Consider the following 18,924-nt stretch of genomic DNA (forward strand, 5'->3'; position numbering starts at 1 on the left):
GCTGATTGGGGAAGTATGCATAGTTGGGGCCATGCCCCAAACAGACCACAGCTGGCCTTTATAAAAGGGCTGTGAGCCAGACACTCAGACAGAGACTCCTCCAGCTATGGAGAGAGACGGGCCTGGCTGCTGGGGAGCGTACCAGGGTACCTGAGGTGCTGGGAGGCTCCGGGCTGGTAAAGCCCCAGGTTGCAGGCCTGGCAGACAGCCTAAGACAGGGTACTGGGGTTGCAACAGGGCAGCCCAAGGGTAGGTGGAGGCAGCAGGTCCAAACCCCCCTTGCCTGTGATGAGTGGCTTGTACACTGCAGTCCGCCCCAGTGAACAGGGATTAGGTGGTGACTGGCAGTAGCCATATACTGAGGCGAGGTGAGGTTGGGGGCTCCCCGGGGAGGGGAAACCCAGAGACTGTGGCGGTATTGCTAAGGGGCAGGACCCAAGGGAAAGGGGCACCAGGGTCCAAGAGGGACACGGGGTCCAGCGACAGGCGAGACACCGGCTGACAGAGGGTGCTCCGGAGGCTGGCGAGCTAATTCCCTGGACGACCAGCAGGAGGCGCCGCCGGATGAATCTCATGGCGCTACAGAACCCCACTGCTCTGAGGACAAGTACATTAATAACAAATCTTACAAATAAATCAATATATTATGAATTCTTCTCACTTCAAAATTATCCCAGTAATAAATTTCACTCAGAAATTGACTTAGGCCTGCAGATCAGACAAAAATCTTGTTGATCCAAGGGGAGGAAAGCAATTTCTGCTGAGTGGTGAGCAGAGAAAGTACATATAATACCTATAAATTGTAGTCCCTACCTATAAATTATTGGTTTCAGAGTAGCAGCCATGTTAGCCTGTATCCGCAAAAAGAAAAGGAGGACTTGTGGCACCTTAGAGACTTTGCCACAAGTCCTCCTTTTCTTTCTATAAATTATTGTTGTTCATATAAAACAATCTGAAAGCCTAAATCTCCTGTGGTTTTTAAAACTTTTGGGTACATCATTGACATGTTCCGCAAGTTCTCTTGTTTCAGTTCATAAATAATTTTAAATTAGCTAAGGGAAAAACTCCCTAGTATTCCCTACTGAAATCTAAAGCAGCTCCTCTTACTAGGAAGGAAAAGCTTCAACAGCTGTTTGCCTACTTATCATAACAAGCAGTAAACAACAAGTCAGTCCAGACTGGAGAACATGATCAAGAGAAAACCAGTTTACAGAGAGGGGAGAAATTACCTTGCTACCAAAGTGAAGAACCAAAGAATGATCTATGAAACACAGCATGCAGTACTGGTCACCATATAGTGGAAAGGAAAATACTACCAGGAGAGGGTGCAACAATAAAGATGCTACATTTGAACAATTTAAACAGAGGAAAGTTTAAAGAGTCAGGTTATTCATCTGGCAGTCTCGTCTTCTAATGGACAGAAGTTTTCAAAATTAAGCTGATTTACATAATTTTTTCACATTTGAGTTTCAAAGTTAAGACCAATTTCCAAATAGAAAACTAGGAACAAAAAACTTGGGCAGAAAGAAGGTAAAAAACAAAAACACCGTACGGAACATATGAAATAAGAGAAGGGGGAATAAGACATTTAGTCAGCATACCTTGACATTTAGTCAGATAACTCAACCTTTAGAAAAGGGAGAAGAATGAATATAGTGAAAAGGCAGAAAACTGAGGTTATAATGAACTAAAAAAAGTCAAGCATGCTGGCTGGGATTATTTTTTTCTTGCTTTTCACAGAGTGGGAAATGGGCCTTGTCCTTATCTAGGATGAAGGAGAAAGACTTGCAAGAAAGGGCTGCTAGCTTCTTAAACCTCCAGGCACTCCTAGGTCTTGTCTAGATGAGGGAAAAGATTCATTTTTTTATTTTAAAAATATGCTTGGTATTATTTTTTAAGTATGTATATTTTAAGTATATTTAGAAGTATGTTAGCACTTAGTATAGACAGGTTTTAAACCTTTTAAAATGTGTTAGCAGGCCTCTCTCTCAATCATAATTTCTTTAGCCTTAGAAAGAATTTTCTTATTTCGTGAGTAAAACCCTAGAAACTGGAAATGTTGACCACTTCATTAGGTAACTTTGAAGACAATGCCACAGTCCCTTGGTAAAGAGAAAAAAACATAATTCATTTCCTATATAGTCTATCTACTATAGATAAACCTTGTACAGCCAAGAAGAAGTCTGCCTTATAGTCACATTAGCTATTTATTAGGGGTTCATGGAGTTTACATTCCTTGGATGACCTGGATAAAGTCTAATTCCTTTCACAACCTTTAGAATTCTGAAGCATGTCTGACACAAAACAGAAACTGCAACAAAAACCAAATCAGGTTAGAGAGTTATTCATCATGCCAAGCAACTTAAGGCAAGTCACAAAGTAAGTTGCACAACAGGAGCTTATTAATCAGTAAAACCCTGAGGGCTCTATTTACCACAAAATTAATTTTCTGTGGAATCTGTTGGAGACTTTGCAGGGATTACCTGTTTGACACTCATGACAACTAATCCTGCTTCAGTAAAATTCCAAACTCAGGCTGTAAAGAACAGATTTTCCAGTTGGGGTAACACCTCCTTCCTTGAAGAGCCTGAAGCTATGCCTCCCAAGACGACACATGGAGTGTGGCACACATGAGAACAGGTTCATATAACTGAACATGCTTGGATAGAGAACATTTATTAATAAGAGAAAAAGTTTACTGCCCTAATGACGCCATCTCTGAAACACAAGTCAACATTCTGCTCAGTACACAAGCTCATTCTTGCACCTCATAGTGCACTCTAAACTCTTCCTGTAAATTACAGTTTTCACCCAGCACAGAGGGCCAAGTACATTGGAGCATGAGAGGGTATAAGAAGTGACACATACAGGGCTTATCCAGTTCTGTACTGAAAACCAAACAGCGAATGCTGGCTGAAATTCACCTCGGTCTGCATCACCTGCTATACTACTACAGTAGCTGCTATTATAACGTCAGCATTTACAGACAGTTACCATACCACAGAAGCTGAAGTTATTTAATTGTTCCCTATTCTAAGTGTAGGGAAATAATTCGGTTTATCATATTGCACACTGTTCTCCTTTATAGTCTATCTACTATAGATAAATCTTGTATAGCCTAGAAGAAGTCTCGCTTATGGTCACATTAGCTATTTATTCGGGGTTCATGGAGTTTACCCTCTCTCCCCCTTCTTCCTGGGGCAAGACTCTAAACCAGATGGTGTCAGTATGTAGCAAAAGCAGAATGACACCAAAACCACGTGAAGCCTTAAAAATCTGTCCACCCATGTCCCCCCAAAACTCTGGGAAGAATACCAGAGAAACATGAACTGTACCTGATATACGCCATGTACGTCACAGGACTTTCAGTAGAATTTACAGAGCACATTTTCATTTAGCAAGCACTGCCATCGAGAGCACCAGTACAGGGCATGTTGCTGCTACTAGGATATATTCTAATACCAAGAGCAGGGCCGTTCCTAGGGGAGTGCGGGACATAGGTGCCAAGTTTCTATGTGGAGGGGGGGGTGCTCCCCCCAGCTCCACCCAGGCGCCACCCCCATTCCACCCCTTCCCCCAAGACCCCGCCCCACCTCTTCCCTGCCCAGTTCTGCCCCCTCCCCCGAGTGTGCTGCACCCTTACTCCTCTCCCCTCCAAGCCAGCGCCTCCAGACACAGTGAAGAGCTTATCAGCGGGAGGCACTGGAGGGAGGGGGAGGTTGGTGGGGGGCTCCTCCTCGCCTGCCCATCACTTCCCCTCCCACGTCCTCATGAAGCACAGGGCCCCCCAAAGTGCAGGGCCCAGGGTGGTAGCCCCGATTTGCCGTACCCAAGGGATGGCTCTGACCAAGAGCAAAGAAAATGACACAAAAGGGAGCTGAATTGAGTAACAATTTACTTGAAGTGACCCTGATATTTCAGAAATTCAATGGCTTAATATTACAAAAGATAGTTCAGTTTCCTCTTCTCAAGAATGGGGTTTGAAATACTGTATTAGTCCTCTCTGGAATGAATTCAGTGTCATGTAATGCATCCTTAGCAATGTTTGGCTTGTGTGCATTTCCACTATCTGGATATTTAAAACCCAAGACCACCAACGATCAAGAATGTGAAATGCATCTCTCGCTAGTATGTCATTTATTCCCAGTTGCTGCAAGAACATTTGCTGTGCAATGCCAGTCCAAAGCAAGACAGCCTATCACAAAGCATGACATATAACCAGCCCTCCTATTTATCCTCTTAAAAAAAAGCTCTACTACTGTACTGCCAGACTTGAAGTAATCTTTGTGTATCAAGAAAGGAGAGAAGAAATCTAAATGAGGGTAGCTTAGAACTGCTGCAACTCCTTATAGTTAGGAATGAAGCCCAATGCCCTGAGGGAACTACAACTGTTACAGAATGCAGCAGATTGCCTGCTCAGCAGCACAGATTACCAGGAACATATCACCCTGATTCATTACTCACTGCACTTGGCTCCCCATTAAACAGGGTCTAGGTCAAGGCTGCTGTACTGATTTTCAGAGACCAGGTTGGTACTGGAGCTAGGTACCTCAGAGATCTCTTCTTCTATGACAATGACCTCACACAGCAGCAACTTGATTCAGTTAGGAAAAAAAGAAGCTGACAAAAAAGGGAAAGACTTATTCACACAGCAATTGCACCAAGACTGGATCCCATGGCCAGAGAAAAGAAGAATGAACACCACGCGTGATGCATTCAGAACTAAACAGATAAATCAGCTCAAGCCTACTACTGGCCAATGTCAAATTCCTGAGCAAGTTCATAGAGAAGCCAGCCAAAGGCCAATTACAAGCTCATCTAATTGAAGCTAATGTTCTAGACCTGGAATAATCTTGATTCAGACCAGGATATGGAATTGAAACCACTTTAGTAGCACTGATGGATGATCTCCTCCTGCCAATGGATAGAGGGCAGACATTCATTCTCATTCTCCTGGAATTCTTGCAGCTTTCACCTGAGAGAAATGGCAAAAGTTCACGGTAATGTGCTAAAATGGTGTGAGCCCTTCTGGAGGGACATGTCCAATTCCCAAGGATGGGAAACTGCACCTCTACCTCAAGCCCCCTCACTTGTAGAGTCCCACAAGGATACATTTTTTCACCAGTCCTATTCAACATCTATGTGCAACCACTAGGGGACGGATTAGACATGAATTCAAGTGCCAGCATATGCAGATGAGACACAACTCTGCTTATCCTTCACCACATCAACCATACCACTACTACTAAGATAGCCCAATGCCTGCAAGAGACCACTTCATGGATGAACAGCAGCTGGCTGAAGCTAAACCAGAATAAGAGAGATAAGGATATTGAGCAAAGGAAAGCATTTTGAGAAATTTGCCACCATTGTACGATCTCCTTTGGTTGAAGGTACACACCTATGCCTGATCAATCTGGTCGGTGGTTCAGGAGTAGTCTTGGATTCCTTGCTGACACGAAGCCCTCACATAGCAATATCCGCAAGTAACGCTTCCCATCATCTCTGGTTGGCTTGCAGACTCCGGACACCTTTGCAAATCATGGCCTGGCCTTGGTTATTCACACCTTTGCATTGCTGTAGTATGGCAGGGAACTGACAGTAGACCTGTGTATGAAATCTTCTGCACTTAGGAAATTCTAAGTAGTACAGAATACTGAACTGCATCTCCTCAGCAATGTGGGCTACCGCGAGCACATCAGACCTGTCGTCCTCTTTCTACACTGGCTTCTCACAGGATATTGAATCAAGTTCAAGGTCTCAGTCTTTAACTTCAAGGATCTCCCTTGTCTGGGCCCAGGATACCTAAAGCTCAGGGATGAAGACCATGGCTGACAACTTTGTTCCTCTGCCACTAGGGAATTCTCTACAATAAGGGTAAATCTCATCTGTGCAGGACAGAGAACTTTCTTGGGGGCTGGTTTGAGACTGTGAAATGAAGTCTCCTGGAAACTAAGGACTATCACAAACCTCTTCAGCTTCTGCTCCAAATGCAAAGTGCATTTCTTTGACCTTGTCTTCTCCAACATAAATACACAGCAAACGTATATTTTAAAAATATATATATTTACGCCCTACCAAAACAAGAGAAACAAACCTCTCTTCCATTTAGTGTCCCACTAATAGCCCTCTGAACACAGTAGCATCTTCTCATTTTATTTTTATTTATTTAAACTTCCAATAATATCTGTAAGCTTGTTCATGCTGCAAAGGTTGAAAGACAAGTTTGAGTTTACTTCAGTGGGAGCTGCTCAGACACCACCCTACTGGGAAACCCTATAAAAATGTAGAGGGGTATTATGCAAGTCCATATGAATCGTGTCTGGTGTTTGAGAACAAGGATATGGTAGAATAATATCTTTAGCACGTAACAGAAATATTGTGGCTTATAGATTGGGATATTTTATATTTCAAGAAAAACAAAGTATACAATGCTACCCAGATAGGGTTAGAACCTGGAATCTTTTCTGGGGAATAATGCACAAATACTGGATAAAATGATAGAAACAACAGTTAGGGTGACATGGTATGCAGGAATCCAGCCTTACTGCTGCGCTGCTGCCTTCAGAGCTGGGCAGCCAGAGAGTGGCAGCTGCTGACGGAGGGCCCAGCTCTGCAGCCAGCAGTACAGAAGTGCATGTGCGCGTGTCAAGGTTCCTTCCCCACTCTGAACTCTAGGGTACAGATGTGGGGACCTGCATGAAAGACCCCCTAAGCTTATTCTTACCAGCTTAGGTTAAAAACTTCTCCAAGGTACAAACTTTGCCTTGTCCTTGAACCGTATGCTGCCACCACCAAGCGTTTAAACAAAGAACAGGGAAAGAGCCCACTTGGAGACATCTTCCCCCAAAATATCCCCCCAAGCCCTACACCCCCTTTCCTGGGGACGGCTTGATAAGAATCCTCACCAATTTGCACAGGTGAACACAGACCCAAACCCTTGGATCATAAGAACAATGAAAAAATCAATCAGGTTCTTAAAAGAAGAATTTTAATTAAAGAAAAGGTAAAATAATCACCTCTGTAAAATCTGGATGGTAAATACCTTACAAGGTAATCAGATTCAAAACAGAGAATCCCTCTTGGCAAAACCTTAAGTTACAAAAAGACACAAAAACAGGAATATACATTCCATCCAGCACAGCTTATTTTACCAGCCATTAAACAAAAGGAAATCCAACGCATTTCTAACTAGATTACTTACTAATTTAACAGGAGTTGTGAGGCTGCATTCCTGATCTGTTCCCAGCAAAAGCATCACACAGACAGACCAAACCCTTTGTTCCCCCCCCTCCAGATTTGAAAGAATCTTGTCCCCTCATCGGCCATTTTGGGTCAGGTGCCAGCGGGGTTACCTTAGCTTCTTAACCCTTTACAGGTGAAAGGATGTTGCCTCTGGCCAGGAGAGATTATAGCGCTGAATACAGAAAAGGAGGTTACCCTTCCCTTTATATTTATGACAGCGCGTCTGCGTGCGCAGTTCATCCGTTCAATGACAACGTTTTCATGCTCTCCCCTTTTGTGGATTCTGGAGTGACTCTGAAGTCCAAAGAGTGACGGGCATGCTCCTGAGCAAACTGGGCAGACAGTCATTGGTGAGCATCTTGGTAGCTACAGCAGTAGTAGGACGCTTTTTCCTTGCAGCTACCAATAGATTATTTCTGTCCTCTTCAAAGGCTTGAAAAGCTGAGTATTGTACGTGGCCATGCCAATCTATTTAACGCAGCCTTCTCAAGATCATCTGGTTTTATTGCACCAAAGTGTGTGATGTTCTTGATGCTGTCCTTGTAGCACTTTCTGGGGCAGTCTTGATTCCGGTGTCTTTGTGCCAATTCTCCATTTAAATTTTTTCTGGGGAGTCGATATTCAGGCATCCCAATGATGTGTCCAACCCAGGGTAGTTGGGCTTTTATCAGCATGGCCTTGATGCTTATGGCATTTGATTTTTGAAGAACCTCCACGTTGGTAATTTTGTCCTGCCAGCAGATCCCCATAATGGCATGCAGAGAACACATATGGAAGGCCTCTAGCTGTTTGATATGCCATCTGTATGGTGTCCAAGTCTCACAGCAGTAGAGGAGAGATGTGAGCACAAAAGAATTATGAAGTTTTATTTTTGTTGAGAGGGTTATGTTGTGGGATTTCAGGACTTTGTTACATAAAACTTTCCTAATGACTGAGCAGCTTTCTGTATCCTGTTTGTGATCTCTTTGTCAAGAGACCCATCATGGGAGATGTTGCTGCCAACATAGGTAAACTTGCTTTAGCTGGTTTCCACTAATGGATATGCTAGGTTGGGGATTTGGCACAGCGCAGTGAAGATAATTTGTGCAACACCAGTCTTCTCCAGGCTGATTGTGAGGCCAAACAATTTTGATGTTTCAGCGAAGCGATCTATGATGCACTGGAGATCTCCGTGTGTGCGCGCTATGAGGGCACAATCATCCACAAAGAGTGCTTCTCTTAGCAGTAGTTCTGTTACTTTTGTTTTTGCTTTAAGCCTTGTAAGATTGAAAACTGAGCCGTCGTGTCTGTATCTGATGTATATGCCTCTGTTGAGCCCATCTGTAGCATGGTTGAGAACTTGGGTGAAGAAGAGGTTGAACAGTACAGGGGGCAAGGACACAGCCTTGTTTGACTCCATTTGAAATGGGAAAGAAGTCAGTGAGATCTCCATTAAAAAGTACCTGACCTTGCATCCCCTCATGAAATAAACGAATGAGCTTTACCAGTTTTGGTGGGCAACCAACTTTGCGGAGGATCATCCATAATCCTTCTCTACTGACAGTATCAAATGCTTTTGTCAGATCGATGAAAACACTGAACAGAGTCATGTTTTGTTCGACAAATTTTTCTTGTATTTGCCCGATACGGAAAATCATGTCTATGGTGCTATGACCAGGTCTGAATCCGCACTGAGTCTCAGGTAGATTGGCTTCTGAGACAAATGAAATCAGTCGGTTCAAGAGGACACTAGCAAAGATTTTTCCAGTGACAGATAGGAGAGATCCCCCAAGGTAGTTATCACAGATCATTTTGCTACCTTTATTTTTAAATAAAGGAATAATTATGGCATCTTTCAAGTCTTGTGGCATTTCTTCACTGTCCCAGATGTCAGTAAGGATCTGGAGTGTTACCACCACTTTTGGACCCACAGATTTATATATTTCTGCTGGTATTCCATCTCTGCCCAAGGACTTTCCTGAGCTCATCAAACTGATTGCCTTTTCTATTGCTTCAAGTGAGGGTGGTGAGTCAAAGTGGTGCTAAACAGGCTTTTGAAGTATCTGATTAATAGCACTTATTTCAACTGAGGACGGTCTGTTCTGTAGTTGACTGAAATGTTCAACCCATCTCTGTTCCAGTAAGGTTGGCAATACCATACCTTGCTCCCCTTACTTCTGTGCTGCTGCTGGTGGGGCTCTGCCTTCAGAGCTAGGCTCCTGGCCAGCAGCCACCACTCTGCAGCTGCCCAGCTCTGAAGGCAGCGCCACTGCCAGCAGCAGTGAAGAAGTAAAGTTAGCAATACCGCAACACCCCCCTACAATAACCTTGTGACCCGCCCATGACTCCTTTTTGGGTCAGGACTCCTATACTGTGAAATTTCAGATTTAAATAGCTGAAATCATGAAAGATATGATTTTTTTAAATCCCATGTTTGTGAAATTGACCAAAATAGATCATGAATTTGGTAGGGCCCTAAATATATGTAATTTTATGCCAATAGCTGCATCTCATTTATCTCAAGATCACTTTTACTTCAAGCAAGCCTGGATTTAGTACTGGGCTACCTGAAAAACCAAGACATGGATCTGGAAACGGTGTATTCCTGACTCCTACCTTCAGAGGTTTTCCAGCGTTTCCATAGATCCTCAATGGTGATATGTTTGTCTTCTCTGTGCAGATGGCTGTGTTTATTGGAAGCATCTTTATATTTCATGTCTTCTCTAATAAACTGAGAAAGAGAAAGAAAGTTTGGTTAAATTCTAACAGCAAACAAGCCCAGTTCTTAACAGGGAAACTGGAAGTAGATCAGTAGAGATGCTTTTTGCATCTGCCCTGTACAAATGGCACAATTTAGTTAAGCCTCTAAAGTAGTCAACCTACATAATTAATTCAACATTCTTATAAATTTTGAATTGGAATGTACTAAACCCTGGGAAAACAATGTTGCACTTGTGAGGTTATTAGTCAAATTTAACAGTGTGGTTAACGTACTCCAAAGATTAACAGCTAGTCACCACAAACATCCTATCTCATGCTTTTATGTTCTATGGACATTCACCTGTCCAAAGGCAAGCCCACATGATAGGGTTTGAAAGTGTGCCAGTTCTTTATAAATCAGCAATTATTTGTCCATCTTGAATCCCGCTATACCAGTTAAATGAAACTAATAGTTAGCTTTCTCCCACCCCTCAAAGACTTTTGACTAGACAGCAAAAGATCATGTTCTGCCTCATTTGTTAACATACAATTCATCTTCAGCCCTGGGTTTATTTTTTTTTGTGATGCATGATCAAGAGAATGGTTATATTCCATGCACATAAATAGTACATAGTAAACCTACAATTTGCAATAATGTACAAGAAGCCTTTGGCAAAATCCTAACATGTGAATGTTAATAAGCACATAAAATTTGTTAAAAAGTGGGATTTTATGTATCAGCGTATTTTGCTCATTTATGTGTACCACAGTCATTTAGTTTAATACTTCAAAATCACTGGTAAATAGGTACTAAAACCATTTACCAGACATGTACAAGCAAGAAAAATTAAGGTGAGGGCTGCTGTGATCATTTGGCCTACCAGTTTACCCTAATTGTAGGCTCAATTGCAAAAAGTATATGAAATTTCATAAAATGTTACAATAATCTATAAATGCTGGTGGGAACATGTATGAAAGGGAGACAAAGACTAAATTAGTCAAAACAAAAAGAGCCAAGTTAATATGATTAAAGGACTATGTTAAAATCATGCTTGGTAAAAAGAGATGTGGAATCTGAAATTAATGAGCCAAAATTGCTGTGTTGGATATTAGGCCTAATTGGTGCACAAAATAATGCGGGGATGGGCTATTCCAACCATTGTTCCCTTTATGGGTCCTTAAAGAAAGACTCTGTGGGAAGAATAAGGGGAAGGACAGACAGAGGTTACTGAAGCAAGCTTCACCATCATGGCTGTTACCACCACCATTTCTTGGGAGCCCTGGCCTTCATTCCCTGTGATCCTGAAAGATGCCATGACCAGGCTGGGCCATAGAGAGGTATCCAGATGATACCAGGACCCCTACCAGAAGGGTAGTCTATTATGTTTTGTCAAGGTCCAAAGTTCTTGGTCAAGGTACAGTCAAGGACCAGAAACCAGAGAAAATAATTTTTTTAAAAAATAAGTAAATTGAAAGATTTCAAGGTCCGTTCAAAAGCATATGGCAGTCCGGCTTTGGCCTGTGGTCTGCCTATTGACTATCTCTGCTCTACCAGATCCAGCTGAATCCCAATCAGCAGCTGAGATGAAACGGGATTGGACTTTAACAGCAGCAGATATAACAGCAGCTCCAGCCCATCTCAAATAACTTCTCTTTTCCACAAAAGAGGAGCTATTAACACCTTTGATACCATCTAAGACTGTCAAACAATGGGGATTCTCCTTCTGAAAACTCTCTCCAACTAAAGGGAAAGGGAACAAGAAATGCTATTAAAATGAAAGCCATACTTTATACTTGACATACAGTTTCTCCTTCTCTTCTTTATCTTTAACAAAAGGTTTAAAGGATTTTTAGTGGTGTTTGTGCCATCGTACCAAGCAGGCTGACATCTCTGTATAACAAACCCCGGACTGTAATACTGTTTAATGCTGGACACTGACTGGGTTGTTAACACCTTTGGCCCATATATTCTATCTCAGGGCATGTCTTCACTAGCAACGTTAAAGCGGTGTGTAGTCGCGGCGCCAGCGCTGGGAGAGAGCTATAAAAAACCCACCTCCATGAGGGGAATACCTCCCAGCGCTGGTGCACTGTCTACACTGGCACTTAACAGCGCTGAAACTTGCAGCACTCAGGGGTGTGTTTTTTCACACCCCTGAGCAAGAAAGTTGTAGCACTGTAAAGTGCCAGTGTAGGCTTCCCTAAATTAATTCAGCAAGGCTGGCAGCAGTGTCCTAGTGAAAACCCCTGCTGGCTCCAGTGCACTCTGGGTGCTCTAGGGAAGAAAATGAGCTACATCCACTGCAGCTCCTCCCAGCAGCTAGGTGGGGGGGAGGGGAAAAGGACTAGCTTCTAATAGCTCATGACTGGCCAGGGTTAGCAGAGGCCATCACTGATGCTCCAAGCTCTTTGGCTGGTTCCAGAGTAGGGGTCCAGACACCATTGCTGCTGCTTCAGGGCTGGCGAGGAGACTGGATGCCTCTGAGCTGCCCTTTTCTTCCTCTCTCGCACCACCTCTTTTTCTGCGTGTGGAATGATGACAGAGCTCAAGTTTAACAAGCCTGTGAGTGAAAGGGAGTGAAAATGGAAGGAGGTGAACAGTGAGGGGTGGGGTGAAGGTGGCAGCAAGTGTGAGGTATGGAATGGATGAAGGGAAGAATGAAAGGCCAAGATGGAATGAGGGAAGAAAGAGTAATATGGCAAAACATGGGAGTCAGAGAGTGTGTTCATCAGGTTGAAATCAGAGTTGGGGCAGCCATTAATTTCACAAGGGGGTGGGGAGAGAGGAACACTTGGTAGCCCGCCCCACTTCCTTGAAACAGGGGTTCCTGTGTATGCGGGTCCTTGCCAACATCACTCCGGCAGACAACTCGGGGGGCGGTGGGGTAGGAGGGGAACCTCACTAATGAGGCCTCAAAGCTATACTGAGGTGGTGAGTACTCCACACAGTCCTCTTGTGCAGTATGTCCTCTGTTCAGCTGCGTGCAGGCAGAGTCCTCCCTTCTCCATGATAAGACCAGTCCTTCATGAGTGGCACCCTACAACTAAAACACCACGCAGGGGACAAGAGGGAAAAAACACAGCGCAGGGCCATAGGGCTGTGGTGCAATGAGGTGCCCAAGGGAGGGTGTGCCTGGCGTCTCCAATTCCTTTAATCTGGCCAAGAGGAAAGAATCTTTCATTTAAGTTCTTTGTAAAAGGGCCCAGTCTGCCCACTTTTACCCTGAGACCAACACTTCTGGAGGGAGAAAAGAAATCAGGAGAAAGATACAAACACAAGGCAGCAGCTCTTTCAAGAAGACAAAATGGAGAATGGGAGAAAAGGAGGTCTATGACAGGAGCAATTGCCAGCAAGCAATTTCCCTGTGTAAATTCCTGCTCTGACATCCTACAAAGAGAAATGGAGTCAAAGACATAACTGAGGTTGCATGCAGGGAAAGGTTTTCCTCTGGGGTTGAGGTCAATTGCCATATTTCATTGTAGGAACAAGCAAACATCTCAGGCTCTTCCACACTTGGGGATGATCTTGCAGACCAGAATGATGAAAGGCCTGCTGAACTTTGTCTCAAGTCTTAGCTGTCGCCCTCACTCTAATCAGAGCAGTTCTGTATCCTTTGGTCCACTATGTGGCCTGTGAGAGAATTTGCCCCTTCGGTCCCTACAATCTTTACGTCTGGCCATATGGTTATTGTTTCCTGAAGGAATCCTTTCACTCCTATTATAGTTCCTCACTTGCCGCACATCATGGTGACTTTTCCCTTCTCAACGCTTTCATATAGAAGAGAGAATGGTGTTTGGAGGCAAGATTTAAGTTCATTAGGAACTGGAGAATATTTTGGGAAAGGAGGAGCCCACAGGAAAGATGGGCTCCAGCTAAACAAACCGAATCAGACTGTTGAACTGTAAAATTTAAAAGGTTGAAGAAAGGACTGGAGGAAAGCTGACAGATGCAAAGGTGCGCATGGTTTGGACAGCGACATCCATTAGAGGAGGATTTATTAAAGAGGATACTGTATATCCTAGTAAAGAGGAGGGGATAGAAGTTGATCAAGTACAGGCAGAAATTGAAGAGAAATAGACAAACGGAAAAAAAAAGTCCCATTCAATAGCATCACATGAAGGCAGATAGACAATTTGTCAATATTTAGTTAAGCGCTTGCATACAAATGCTAGAAGTCTAAGATCAATTAACTTTAGTGCCTGGTATTAAATGAGGATATTGACATAACAGGAATCACAGAAACTTAGTGGAATGATGATAATCTATGGGACACAGGAATATCAGGATACAAAATATGTAGGAATGACCGTAGGTCTTGTGGGTGGAGCACTGCCACTGTATGTGAAAGAAAGCATACCATCAAATATAGTAAAAATCTTAAACGCCTCAAACTGTACCATAGAATCTCTATGTATATAAATGTCATGCTTCAAAAGTATAGCAGTCAGAATATCCTACCACCCATCTGACTAGGATATTGAAATCACTGTGAAATGCTCAGGGAAATTAGAGCCTACAAAAGCAAAAAAAACACAACAGTGGGGGAATTTAAACTATCCCTATTTTGACGGGGTACGTGTCACCTCAGGATGTGATGCAGAGATAAAATTTCTACACATCTGAATGACACACCTGGAGCACCTAGTCCTGGAACCCACAATGCGAGAGGCAATTCTTGATTTAGTCCTCAGTGGAGCACAGGATCTGGTCTAAGAATTGAACATAGCCGAACTGCTTGGCAACCACCACCATAATGTAATTAAATTTAACATACTTGCAAGGGCGAAAATACCAAAGAAACCCATCACAATAGCATTTAACTTCAAAAAGGGAACTACACAAAAAATGAGGAAGATAGGTAAACGGAAATTTAAAAAGAACAGTCAAGCGTGAAATGCCTGAAAGCTGCAGGGAAACTTTTAAACACTACCATAATAGAGACTCAAGCTACAAATATACCCAAAATTCAACAACAGTAAGAGGATCAAAAATATGCCACCAGGGCTAACCAAAGTAAACGAAGCCAAAAGACATCCTTTAAAAAGTGGAAGTCAACTCCTACAGAGAAAAATAGGAAGGAGCATAAACTCTGGCAGGCCAAGGGTGAAACTAAACAGGAAAAAAAAAATGTAAGTATATCAGAAGCAGGTAGCCTGCCAAATCGTCAGAGACAGTGGATGATCAAGGTGCTAGAAGACCACTCAAGGAAGACCAAGTCATTGCAGAGAAGCTAAATGAATTCTTTGCATTGGTCTTCACTGCACAGGATACGAGGGAGATTCCCACTCCTGAGCCTTTCTTTTTAGGTGATAAATCTGAGAAAATGTACCAGACTGAGGTGTCAATAGAGAACATTTTGGAACAAATTGATAAAGTCATGAGTCACCAGGACCAGATGACATTCATCCGAGAGTCCAAAGGAACTCAAATATGAAATTGCAAAACTGTGGCATGTAACCTGTGGCTTAAATCAGCCTCTGGACCAGATGACTGGCAGATAGCTAATGTGACACCAATTTTTTAAAAAGGCTCCAGAGTCGATCTGACAATTACAGGCCGGTGAGCCTAACTTCAATACCAGGAAATTAGTTAAGCTATAGTAAGGAACAGAATTATCAGACACATAAATGAACAGGATATGTTAGGGAAAGAGTCAATGTGGCTTTTGTAAAGGGAAATCATGCCTCACCAATCTATAAGAACTCTTTGAGGCGGGTCAACACACACGTGGATAAGAGTGATCCAGTCGATATAGTGTACTCCAACTTTCAGACAAGGTCCCTCACCAAAGGCTTTTAAGCAAAATAAGTAGTCATGAGATAAAAAGGAAACAAAGTGTAGAATGAATGGTCAGTTTTCTCAATGGAGAGGGGTAAATAGCAGGGTCCCCCAAGGATTTGTACTGGGACCTGTGCTGTTCAACATATTCATAAATGATCTCAAAAAAGGGGTGAACAGTGAGGTGACAAGGTTTGCACCCAACACTAAATTACTCAAGATACTTAAGTCCAACACTGGCTGTAAAGAGTTAAAGGGATTTCATTAAACTGGGTGACTGAACAACGAAACGGCAGACAAAATTCAACATTGATAAATGCAAAATAATGCACATTGGAAAACAATCTCAATTATACACACAAAATGATGGGGTCTAAATTAGCTGTTACGACTCTAGAAAGATTTTGGAGTCATCAGAGGAATAGTTCTCTGAAGACATCTGCTCAATGTGCAGTAGTAAAAACAGCTAACAGAACATTAGGAACAAGATACACAGTAAGAAAATATTACAACGCCACTGTATAAATCCATGGTATGCCCACAGTCACCCCATCTCCAAAAAAAAAATAAATCTTAAAATTGGAAAAGGTGCAGAGAAGGGCAAAAAAAAATTAGGGGTATGAAAGAGCTTCCATATGAGGAGAGGTTAAAAAGACGGGGACTTCAGTTAAAAAAGAGGGGGATGTGACAGAGGTCTATAAAATCATGCATCTTGTGGAGAAAGTGAATAAGGAAGTGTTATTTACCCCTTCACATAATACAAGAATTAGGAGTCACCCAATGAAATTAATAGGAAGCAGGTTTAAAAACAAAGGAAAGGAAGTATTTCTTTACATAATACACAGTCTACCTATGGAACTTGTTGCTGGGGATGCTGTGAAGACCAAAAGTATAACTGGGTCCAAAAAAGAATTAGAGAAGTTCATAAAGGACAGGTCCATCAACGGCCATTAACCAAGATGGTCAGGGATACACCACGCTCTGGGTGTCCCTAAACCTCTATCGGAAGCTGGGACTGGACAATAGGGAATGGATCACTTGGTAACTGCCTTGTTCTGTTCATTCCCTCTGAAACATCTGTCACCAGCCTCTGTCAAAGGATGGGATATTGGCCTAGATGGACCATTGGTCTGACCCAGTATGGCTGTTCTTATGCTCCTATGTTCTTACATGTCAGCCTCTCAGGATGGGGCACTTACGTGGGCTCCCCCTCTTCGGAAAGAGGACATGATCCCCTTCTGAACAGACAGCATCAGTTTGCTCAAGCATTGATCCAACTTGTGGCCATGTGAAGCCCTGCTTCTTCACAAGAAAATAAACTGGCTTTAATGTGAAGGGTGCGGTTGCTTGGATAAATCCTCAGTTTTCCATCTGGGCTGTTTATTTCTTTGCCTAGGGTTAAAGGACTTCACATCAGTACTTCCTCTCCCTGCCTTGCCTGCAGCAACCTTTGCTTTTATCTATTATTTTGTAGTTTACTTCTGCCATGTGTGTTTAGTACTACTCCAATTATCACCCACAAAATATAAACACAGGTGATCTAAAGTGGACAAAGGCAGTTGTATGAGGAGTAAAGAGCTGCCTGGCATTGGCATACTAAGATGCTATGTTGTGTTGCTGGGTTTTGGTTTTTTTGGTGCATGATAGTGAAGAGGACAGATGGGTTTTTGAGAACTATTTTTAAAAAGTGTGTTTGACTAAAAAGCCACTGGGTGAGAAGCAGGGAGATCGAGATAAAGATCATGTTTTTAAACAGCCAGAATTTTAAAAACAAGTTGTTTATAGGGATATTCTTACACACACTTTTAAAAATTAGAGAGTGAATTTACAGGCATGTGTGTCAAGAACTACGGTCACCATAAAATGTAGTTACTTAAAAATACTGAAGTTTGTTTGCCCAGCCAGTTCAATTTACTAAGAATACACCAGCATTGCACATCAATGTCACTCATCACAGCATGATTACTGTATACTGTATTATAGCCTTATAGACAAGTATGAATTAAGTTGAAAAATCTTATATCCTGGAATGGTTCCTGGTATTATCCAGTTTTCAATACTTGGGAGTGAAATAGCTGTGGAAGTATTGCACCCATCTTTTAAAGTCACTGTGCCCACTACCTAGAACAGGATATCCTCAGTTATTTCTTGTAAGTTAATAGCTCAGAACCGGAAATCTTGCTTTGCAACTGTCTATTCCTAAATCAATTATTAATAATAAAATTGAAGCTTTATTTTGCATTGCATCTTTCATATAAACTTACATTCCAAGCCACTCTGGAGAATTAAACTACAAAGAAAACAGCAGTATGATAAAAATTAAAAGGTAAGTGCGAGGGGAAATAATACACACACACACAATTCATAATTCATTCTCAGCTATGATCTGAAATGATACAGCAAACTGATCAGGTGGAAGAGATCTAGTAATTAAAAATGGCCCGACTGTGCGGACGAAGAGAGCGATCAACCATTGCTAGCCAAGAAGAGAGAAGAGAGTAAAGGTAGGAGACATATGCAAGGTCAATTGGAGTAAAGGTCACAGAGTTAAACAATTTTGAGAATAATGTGAACTGGATACTAGAAAGAACAGAGAGCAAATGGAGTTGTTTGAGGTGGAGAGCGATGTTATCAGGCTACTTTGCATGCGACAGAACCAGACAACTCTCTACACTTCATGAAGCACTGAAATTTGTGAAGGTCTTATGGAAGCAAGTTGCATTACACAACCAGGGGATGGTAAATATCGAAGATGAGGATTTTAGAGATGGGACTGAGACAGTGACTTCAATAAGGAGAATTATACCTTGCCCAAAAATATGGAACTGGTGGCAGGCACATCTTTAGATGACAGTGAAGGCAAGGGGAAGCTATCAGCTGAGAAGGGAAACAGATAAAGTTATGGTTGACGTGCAATGGCTTTCTCAAATTTAGATTGGGAGGCTGGCCTGCAACTTTCACCAGTTCACGGGTTATGTTTTCTTTAGGAATACAGCAGCAAATGCATGGAATGGTTCAGCAGTGCCCTGAAACAGATTATAGGTGCTATGACAGAGGAATAACAAGAAGATACCCATGTCAAAGCCACATCTGCTTCTCTAAAAAGAAAAGGAGTACTTGTGGCACCTTAGAGACTAACCAGTTTATTTGAGCATGAGCTTTCGTGAGCTACAGCTCACTTCATCGGATGCATAGCATCTGAAACCTGTCATCTGCTTCTC

General features: G+C 42.5%; 1 protein-coding gene across 3 annotated transcripts in view; it reads right to left on the minus strand.

Annotated features, from left to right (window-relative positions):
* STIM2 (stromal interaction molecule 2) overlaps window positions 1–18,924 on the minus strand; it is a 144,335-nt gene that overhangs the window by 30,727 nt on the left and 94,684 nt on the right. For all 3 annotated transcript variants that reach the window (XM_037897965.2, XM_037897966.2, XM_043544560.1), the window contains one exon: window positions 9,841–9,955. In XM_037897965.2, the coding sequence (XP_037753893.1) occupies window positions 9,841–9,955 (115 nt within the window). The remainder of the gene's footprint in view (window positions 1–9,840; window positions 9,956–18,924) is intronic.

This window comes from Chelonia mydas, chromosome 4 (assembly GCF_015237465.2).
Source record: "Chelonia mydas isolate rCheMyd1 chromosome 4, rCheMyd1.pri.v2, whole genome shotgun sequence".
NCBI lineage: Eukaryota > Metazoa > Chordata > Testudines > Cheloniidae > Chelonia > Chelonia mydas.